The sequence below is a fragment of the Eucalyptus grandis genome, chromosome 6 (assembly GCF_016545825.1).
Source record: "Eucalyptus grandis isolate ANBG69807.140 chromosome 6, ASM1654582v1, whole genome shotgun sequence".
Taxonomy (NCBI): domain Eukaryota; kingdom Viridiplantae; phylum Streptophyta; class Magnoliopsida; order Myrtales; family Myrtaceae; genus Eucalyptus; species Eucalyptus grandis.
Genome location: NC_052617.1, coordinates 52,453,103 through 52,463,188, shown reverse-complemented (window position 1 = coordinate 52,463,188; position 10,086 = coordinate 52,453,103). Strand labels below are relative to the sequence as shown.

At 41.2% G+C, this 10,086-nt stretch overlaps 1 protein-coding gene across 1 annotated transcript; it reads left to right on the top strand.

Moving 5' to 3' along the window:
* Positions 1-2,539: 2,539 nt before the first annotated feature.
* Positions 2,540-8,543, top strand: LOC104450711 (beta-amyrin synthase). Its single transcript, XM_039316176.1, is given in 19 exon segments — positions 2,540-2,658; positions 2,660-2,729; positions 3,486-3,761; positions 3,874-3,972; positions 4,918-5,004; positions 5,136-5,220; positions 5,481-5,647; positions 5,743-5,931; positions 6,035-6,148; positions 6,337-6,456; positions 6,564-6,686; positions 6,782-6,880; positions 7,073-7,129; positions 7,244-7,434; positions 7,512-7,689; positions 7,801-7,881; positions 7,995-8,013; positions 8,016-8,077; positions 8,367-8,543. Coding segments are annotated over 19 exon segments (2,259 nt in total). The 3' UTR covers positions 8,490-8,543.
* Positions 8,544-10,086: the final 1,543 nt, after the last annotated feature.

Here is a 10,086-nt window from a genome sequence, read left to right as displayed (position 1 = left end):
GACCCTAATTTCCTTGAATTCAACTAGGTGTATATATACCTTAGAATGGGGAATTTTGAAGGTCGTTTGATGTGCCTCAATGATAATGATAGGAATTTAGCACACTCGCCTGTATCAACTTTAAGGTGAAATAGTGAAGAATTTTGCAGCAGGGATGTCATATGCATATGTTCGATGGTTTGAATTGTTGCCTATGCATTTTAGGCACATTAGCAAGAGAAGCCTGAAGGTTCTAAGTGAAAAAAAAATCTGTTGTGTATATTTAGGATAAGCTAAATGTATGCAAGTGTTGTGACTTAGATCAATAGTGGAAAAGTAGTTCGACACCACTATAAGTGAAACGACGAAGATTGCAAAGTTGATTCATTTGGATATTCGCAGGTTATAGCAATTTCTTTCAAGAAAGAAAGTCAAATCCATGCTACCTTTTTTAGATGACTACTTGAGGAAGATGTAGGCACAAGTATGATGTTGTTAGGATTAGATTGCTAAGAGTTTTAATTAAAAATGAGATTGGTAGAATAATCAAGCATGTGCGGATTGACTATATCATTGAGTTTTGCTTGGAGCCGTTAAGTGAATTCTATTTGAAGCAAGGCATAGTGAGCCACCATACTACCACAACATGTTAGAGAGTTGATGAGCAAAAATTGCTAGACATGACCCATAAAATACTCTCTAGTACTAGTATAGCTAGGAAATTCATGGTGAATGTGCTTATTACAACAGGCTGCTTGATAAATAGATCCTCATCGACTGTGATTGGATGTCTAACTATTCTGTTCTTAGAATAATTAGTTACTCATGTTAAATTCAAGTGAGTGATGGTAAGCTCAATGGAAAGATAAGAAAATGTATGTTCCTAGACTATGCATAAGGTGAGTGAGGCTATCGATTGTGGTGTGCGGAATTAAATTCACTTGTTGTCAATAGATAAGTTACATTTGACGAGTCTCCAATACCCCTAGTTAGGAGTGTTATTGATAGTGCGTGTACCAATCTAGATGGAGTTCACCTCAAGGTGGAGTTGTAATTGGAAACTCTTGACGTAGCTAGAACTAATGAAGTGATCGATACAAATTGTGCTAGTAGTAAATTGGAGCTTGTAAAGCCAATAGTTGCTATTATTGCTTAGTTTGAAAAGGTACATGTTCAATCTTTAAATAGATATAGATGCAACAATGATTTTGCTTGATCTATGATTGAGAAGATTATGTTTGAGAGTCCTTGTGAAGCAATTAAAGGCGCAAGTAGAGTTGATATTCTGATGAGGTACACAATCATGACAAAGTTTAAGTGAGGTTTAGATTTGGAAGATGTCTATGACTACTGAGTTCATGAAAATTATGGGAGAGTACCAATGAAGTTTATATTTTCAGAGAAACAATTATAACTTGATTCAAACGTCGAGTCAAAATAAAAATAAAAAGAATTATGTCACAACTTCGAGCCCGTTAAACAAATCCGACCTACATTGAATTGCATATTACCTAGGTAGATATAAGTTCAAAATGGAATCTTCTATAATGCAAAAATTGCATCAGTACTGAGTCACGATAAAGAACAGAATTATTCTTGCTCTTGGAGTCGCCGGGGAATACAAGGAAAAAGTAGGGAGAGTGCCAAAATTTGCACCTTGTTTCCTATCTATTCTTGGACTTCTATATATTCAAGGTTTTGTCCTTATGCGAAGTTGATGTGCAGGGTAAACTCCTTCGTGAAGTGCGGGCCGTTGTATCCAAATGCAAGAAGAGCTTTGGTAATTGCATCTGGAAAGATCCACAAGTGTTTGAACAGCCTATAGAAAATCGTGTGATATGATTTGTTAATATTTTTTATGAGATTGAGATATTATTTCAAGAGAGATTATCGGGTGAAATACTTTGTGAGTTATTGAGCGTAATTGAAACTTGAAAACACCAGGTAAACCTGATTTCCAATTTATCTTCTTCTCCGGAGGATAACGCTGGTGAAAGCGACTGATGGTAAAGTTTGTAGTCCTGCTTCGTTATTGTCACCCAACCGGAGGGTGGAAAAGCATGGCTTAGGGATAAAATATCTGCATTATTGTACTTTTGTTTTGGCCCGCCTCTGAGATAAAGAATGCAGGAAGAAGCTTGCGACCGAGAAGGTGGGTATTAATAGAGGTACCCTTTCTTCGCCTGAGGACCATAACGGCGATTGGTTTTGGAGAGAGAGCTCGATTCTTTTCTCATCGACTCTCGCAAATCTCTTACGGTCGAAAGAGGTATACGTCCCTCTGTATGATAGGTTCATGCTTGCGCTGTGCTAAACTAAGATCACTGCGGGATAAGTTCCGATAGCTTTAATGCATACATGTATGCGTGTGGGGACATAACCTCAGAAAACAAGCATGGTTCATGAATATATAGGGACCTTGTTCATCGAGGAGTTTTGGCTTGAAGCAACTCCTTCATCAATTTGTTTTTCTTTCTCATTTGCATAATCATTAGGAAGGACGGTCTAGGGGAGTGGCGATATAATCAGTTGAAGGAAGACACGAAAAAGGAAGACCACAATGTGGAGGCTGAAGATAGCAGAAGGAAAGGACAGCCCCTACTTGTACAGTACCAACAACTACGTCGGGAGGCAGATTTGGGAGTTCGACCCTGAGGCCGGCACCACCGAGGAGCATGGCCGCTTGCCAGCACTTTCATGACCACCGCCACCAAGTCAAGCCCTGTGGCGACCTCCTCTGGCGCCTGCAGGTACATAACATACACTATGCGCACACAATACATTGCACATGCGCTTACGTATCAAAAATGACATGGATAGGTAGAATCAATTTCCAATTACGTTAACTAATTGTTTATTTAGTCTCTGCAACGTAGATAGCGTGCTATCCAGTTTGCCGGGCCTCTACATTTGCAGGAGAAGATCCGTGGCCACACGCCCTCTCTTCTTGGCTCTTCTTTCCTTTTAAAAAATTTCGCTCTAGCTCAATCCCCCTAGTCCACCAAAACGTAAAAATGTGTACTGAAAATAAGCTTATCGCCATATTCAAAGAAGGAATGCTAGATCTTAGACATTAGTCGAGCGAAGCAATTGTCTCGATCTCGAGACTTGGCGTTTATAGATTAGTAGCCAATATCCTCTGGTGCCACTACTAACGGTGAGGGAGAAAGTTTTTACCGAAAGCCGCTTACAAAATGATAAATCATGTCATAAACACACTTATGGAGGGATGCAATTATGTCTTCCACATACAAAAGTCACTTTAATCACTTAAGAACTTTGTTGTATCATTTGTGAACTAATCTGAGAGTTGTTTGAATCCCCGCCACACTTTCAACATTTTCCTTGCGTTCTGAAAATGAGAAACAAAGTCACTCCTACACTCCTAAACACCAATCGGAATTTTACTGTTGTTGCTTGCCATAAAGTTTAAAATTTGTTAATGGGTGGTTATACGAAGTAATGGGCAATCTAAAGCTGACGCATGATGCCTGATTTCCGGGCAGTTCCTGAGGGAGAAGCAGTTCAAGCAGACGATCCCGCCAGTGAAGGTGGAGGACGGCGAGGAGATCACCTACGACAAGGCGTCCACCGCCCTGAGGAGGACCGTCCACTTCTTCTCCGCCTTGCAGGCCAGGGACGGCCACTGGCCCGCCGAGATCGCCGGGCCTCTCTACTTCCTCCCTCCCCTAGTCATGGGCGTCTACATCACCGGCCACCTCAACGCCGTGTTCCCTGCCGAGCACCGCAAAGAGATTCTCCGCTACCTCTACAACCACCAGGTTACTCTCTTTCTTTCGCAAAAAGAAAGACACCCGCATGGAGAAAATAGCAGAGGAACTTTGAAAGACTTCGACTTGAAACTGTCTCTGTTTTGCATTAATTATGTTGCAGAATGGAGATGGTGGGTGGGGCTTCCACATTGAAGGTCACAGCACCATGTTCTGCACGGCCCTGAGCTACATTTGCATGCGCATTCTTGGGGAAGGACCTGTGATATTGCTAGTATGAGTACCTAGAGGGGGGTGAATAGGTGCCTAAACAATTTATCGATATACGGAAGCGATTCTTAACCTATGATAGAAAGTAAATTCTCTCTTAATTAACAAAATGAAATACGATTGAGGTAGAGAGAGTGAGGAAGAGAAAATTGAACACAGGATTTATAGTGGTTCGGCTTATTCCAAGCCTACGTCCACTCTTCCGCACTGACAGCCCACCGGCTGGATTTCACTATGATCAAAAGAGAAGTTACAGCACAGCTTTGCCTTGATTTCACAGTGTAGATGTTCTACCACACCTCCTCAAGGTCTCTCACAAATATAGACTCTCTTTTGTATACAAGTATTCGCTCAAAGGATTTATCTAAACAAATAGGAGCTTCAGACTTTGGAATTCTTCTATCGCGCACACCTCGAACAACTAAGAACGTCTTCCTTATATACTCCTTTATGCCATCATACCCGTTGGCACTTACCAAAGGAATTCCTCCAATCTACCCGTTGGACAGAATCAATTAGGAAGATTGTTCGAGCTATTAAAGGAACGTGTTGATAGCCCATCAACCGTTCGCCCATACAATCGGGATCTCGGTTTCCATAAGTAGAACCTTCCAATAATATTTAGACAATCATCGAATCTTCAATCATTGAATCAATCTTGATCAATCAAAGGATTCTGATACGTCTTCTCCAACCACGAGATCTTCTCCAGATGATAAGGTTAAATCCTGAACAAAACATCCAGTTCTGGATAACCTTTCTTCAACGGATTAGAGACTGTCAATGAGGATAGACTTTGAGTCTTGAGTCTGGCTGTCCGGAAGTCTTCAGACTTTAACTAACAGAGTCTGCAGACCTTCAGACTAGACTGATGGAAACGTTTTGTCAACTTCAAAACACTTTATGAAGATTTCTCCAACAACCTGATGGTGGCCAGGACAATGCTTGTACTCGGGCGAGGAAGTGGATTCTTGACCGTGGTGGGGTCACCTACATACCCTCCTGGGGCAGGACTTGGCTCTCGGTACTCTCTCACTCTTCCTTCAGAAATTGACAAAAATTTGTGCTCCAGATTGTTCTGTGCAGGTGTTTGGGTGAATTGGATATGTGACATTGTGCTGGTGCTTGTGTATTGTCTTGTCACATGCTCTGTAGATTTTCGGCCTTTTTGATTGGTCTGGAACCAACCCAATGCCCCCAGAGTTCTGGATCTTGCCTTCATTCCTACCCATGCACCCAGGTTTGTTTTTGCAGATTTTCTTGATCATGTCCTTGATGGTATTTTATAGTAGTCTAACATATATAAATTTGGACTATTTTCAAATTGAAAACGCGGCGTTTTTGCTGAACGAACAAGAATATGGCATTGGCTTGTTATTGAATTGTCCACCCTTCCAGAATTCCCCTCGACAGATTGTTTCAACATCTGTTTCGTGTGAACTGCTTTTCTCCTTAGTTACAGGATATGTTTGTCTGAACTTCCCATTTTGAATAATGTAGCTAAGATGTGGTGCTACTGTCGGATGGTTTACATGCCCATGTCATACTTGTACGGGAAAAGATTTGTTGGCCTGATCACACCTCTTGTTCAACAGTTGAGAGAAGAACTTCATACTCAACCCTACGACATGATTTGCTGGAGAAAAGTCCGCCATCTATGTGCCAAGGCAAGTATCCCTAACAGGTCCAAGATATCATTCTAGAATCAGATAGTTTACAAGTCAGAAATTTTTTAACGAAATGACTCGAATTGTTGTTGCAGGAGGATCTCTACTATCCCCATCCCTTAGTGCAGGATCTGATCTGGGATAGTCTTTACATATTTACAGAGCCTCTTCTCAACCGTTGGCCGTTTAATAAACTTAGAGGAAAGGCTCTTCAGGTGACAATAAAGCACATTCACTACGAAGATGAGAATAGTCGATATATCACAATTGGATGTGTAGAAAAGGTAACAAATACATAAATTTGAGGAGATAGACACATAAAATGAAAAATTCCTGCATGGTGAAAAACATCACTGAGAATATATCTTTCACTTCTGACTTGGACAGGTGTTATGCATGCTTGCTTGCTGGGTAGAGGACCCAGACAGTGACTATTTCAAGAAGCATCTTGCTAGGATACCAGATTACCTTTGGGTTGCTGAAGATGGAATGAAGATGCAGGTTAGTAGTGGTGTCACCGAACTATAACTGAATTGTGCTTAATCTGAAATGGTAAGTACTTCTGCTGCAAATCTGAAAGGTGGAAGTATTCTTATAACAAGGAGAAGATTAATTTGGTAAAGTGATACCATCTAAGTGATACCATCTAGAGGAAAGCTCAGTTTGGTGGTTGGCTCATTCATATGCAGAGTTTTGGTAGCCAAGAGTGGGACACTGGCTTTGCCATCCAAGCTTTGCTTGCCAGTAATATGACTGAGGAGATAGGACCGGTATTAGCTAGAGGACATGACTTCATTAAAAAATCTCAGGTTTGATCTTCGCTTCTTGCAACCATCGCCTGTCTCCAAACATCTTCCTAGTTTCTTTTGCTTCCTCGCATAAGTCGAAGTGCATTGATCTGTTTATGATATTCCAGGTCAAGGACAATCCTTCTGGTGATTTCAAAAGCATGCACCGTCATATCACTAAAGGATCTTGGACATTTTCGGATCAAGATCACAGTTGGCAAGTCTACGATTGCACTGCAGAAGGTCTGAAGGTAATACCCCGATGAATGCCTTCACTGTATCTGCAGGTTCAATCCAATCCTAAATTGCTCAGTTTCTCACTGAATTTCTTTCCCTCTTTATTCAGTGCTGCTTGCTTTTGTCAATGATGCGACCTGAAATTGTTGGTGAGAAGATGGAGCCAGAGAAATTGTATGACGCCGTCAACATTTTACTTTCTCTACAAGTGAGTATACCATTGTTTTTCTTTCTTGAGAAAGACTTGAGAAAGTCTTGAGAAAGTCTTTGATCTAGACAAGAAACATTGGCTAAACTTTGTTTGCTGCATCCCAAAATCACGTTGCCACTTAATTCTTTGGTTGAGTTTGATTATAAATTGTAATATCATTACATCGTCCGTGAATGCCACTTGTTCCAGAGTAAAAATGGCGGATTGCCAGCATGGGAGCCCACAGGAGCTCCGGCTTGGCTAGAAGTGAGTACTCAATAAATTTTTGGAATTCCTTGATGGTCATCACAGACTAAGACATGTTTCTTTGTTCATAAATTACCATATAGGGACTTTTTCCTCATCATTTATCGTTTGCAGCTCCTAAATCCGACAGAGTTCTTTGAGGACATTGTCCTTGAGCATGAATATGTTGAATGCACGTCCTTGGCTATCAATGCTTTAGTGTTGTTCCAGAAGTTGTATCCGGGGCACAGGAAGAAGGAGATTGCAGATTTTATATCAAATTCCGTGCAGTATCTGGAGAATGTACAAAAGCCAGATGGCTCGTGGTATGTTCCTCTTCCATTGGGTATTTGTGAAGAATTCAGATAAATTAAAGAAACAGCTAACTGAGCAATTCTTGCAGGTATGGGTGCTGGGGAGTTTGTTTTACATATGGCTCATGGTTTGCACTCGGAGGACTAGCAGCTGCTGGCAAGACATATAGCAATTGTGCAGCTACGCGTAAAGGAGTCACTTTTCTACTACGAACACAGTTGCAGGATGGCGGGTGGGGAGAGAGCTATCTTTCTTGCCCGAAGAAGGTGATTTCTAAAGGGACCTTCCTCGGCATGTTTGGCTTTCGCTGCTTTAGTTGCACTTTTCTGGCAACACGGAAATCTTGAATTTTTTAATTGTCAAATCAGTCGATGTAGGAATATGTACCACTTGAAGGAAACAGATCAAATCTGGTGCAAACTGCATGGGCTATGATGGGTCTGATTCATGCGGGGCAGGTCAGTGGATGATATTGTCGTTTGGGTCTCGATTGCGTTAACCATACTTTGGTGATGGTAAAAATCAATATTCAATGTGAAGTTTCTGACTTTGGAACTTCATCTACTATCAGGCGGAGAGGGATCCAACTCCCTGCACCGGGCCGCAAAGCTGCTTATCAATTCACAAATGGAAGACGGTGATTACCCTCAACAGGTTTGTACCTATCAGTAAGTTGATTTCATACAGGGTCAAAATCTCACGAAATAAAAGAGTGCACGCCACCAATATCCTTGGAAAGAGTTTCGTGCAAACTAATCCATACAACCAGGAAAACCTAGAGATGATTATGGTCCACGCATATTATCTTACAAACAATTGGTTCAACTCCTCAAAACATCGTCAGGAACTAGTGCAAATAAATGATAACTGATTGGGAGAGAGATTCAGTAAGAATTGCCTTATAACGAAACAACATGATCTAGGCATGAACTTTGCATTGCAGGAAATCACTGGGGTTTTCAACAAGAACTGCATGTTACACTATCCCAATTACAGGAACATATACCCATTGTGGGCTCTCGCAGAGTATCGGAGGTGGGCTCCTTTACCGTCAACAGCTGTTTGAAGAAACAAGGCATATCGTCACAGCCTGCATATTGAGGAAACATAGATTTCATAAGCACACCAGAATTCAAATCCTATGTCTGTGGTTTTACTTGTAGGATAGAAGAGAAGGAATAGAAACAATACAGATGCTCCAATGCGCCCTATAAGGTGTAGATAAAACGTGTAAAAGCTTGTATTTGATCATTTACATTTATTTTCGTCAATAGTATTGATTAGATTACGATGAACTATGGATACAGCATCATCTTACATAATTTTTTTTTCCTTTTCTTCTGGGGTGGAGTAAAAAGTGATTGTGTCATCTTGCCCTTTTTATGAGAATAGGTGCCGATACAAGATTCGTGGATGTTTGTTCATTTTAATTTTATTGTTGTTCTTGTCTACTCTTCTCTCTTATCCTCGCAATGACACACGAGACTGATTCCTGGTGAGGGCGAAGGCGACCCTCACCCGGCCCTCATCAGGCATCTTCGTTTGCCAGTTCTGGCCATTGGCGAAGGAGAAGAGAAAATCGAAAAAAAGAAGAAGGAAAAAATAAAGAAAAAAGGGAAAAAATTCAAAAAAGATAAAAGAAGAAAATACTCTTGACTAATTAGAAGATTATGTTATTATTTGAAACTGATATAGTTATTTTATATTTTTATTTGAAACAAGTTCCATTTTAGTTCCTTATTCGAGAAAATGACAATACTTCAACATCTTATTTAAAATGAGATTCACTTTATACTTTTATTTGAGAAAATGATGGTATTTTAGGATGCTTACTTGGAATATTTCCAATTTTTACCTAAGGTCTTTTCTCTTTATATATTAAGAATTCTAGAATGAACGGAACTTATGGGAACGCAATCCTAGAAAGCCCGGGAATGCTGTGCGGTGGTGGTGTGGGGGAATCTGGGGATGGGGCGAAAGCAAAATTGAACCTCGGGAGAGCCGCGCTCGGCCACATGATGTCAGGATAATCCGGTGCGACTCTCTCGATCGTTTAGACATGGATGCTAACAACCAGTGAACCACCACCTCCCATTCATCGGATCCCGCAAAAGGCAAAGAAAAGACTAGAACGCAAGCTAAGAAGTTCCCTCCTTCCTCTTTCAGGCGGGGCGCGGAGCGAGTTCCGAGAGAGAGAGACAGAGAGAAAGAGACGATGAGCGTCGCGCGGCGGCGGAAGCCATGCGAAGAAGCCACCGCTCGCTTCGTCCCCGCCCCCACCCTCCTCCCCCGAGAAGCGACCTTAAACCTAGTGCCAAAGAAACTATTGATACCTACAAAAAGGAGGGCTACATGGGGGTGAAAGAACAAGGAGTACCCCATTACGTGGTTATACATTAAAATGTATCATAACAATTCGTAGTGCTTGATCATATTGTTTCACTTTTGACTGAGTACTCTCATCATCAGAGTCAATCTCGGAAAGTGTGTCTGCTTCTTTATGGTCTAGTGACAATATCTTTGCTTTCGTGAATTTCATGAGCTTATTGTGAGCTATCTCTTGCCTTTCTCTTTTTGGTTGCTTACAGGATGGCCCCCTGAAATACCTGAGTGTGACAGTATTTGAGAATTGCTCTCCTGAATTGCTGAGAGACTTTTACATG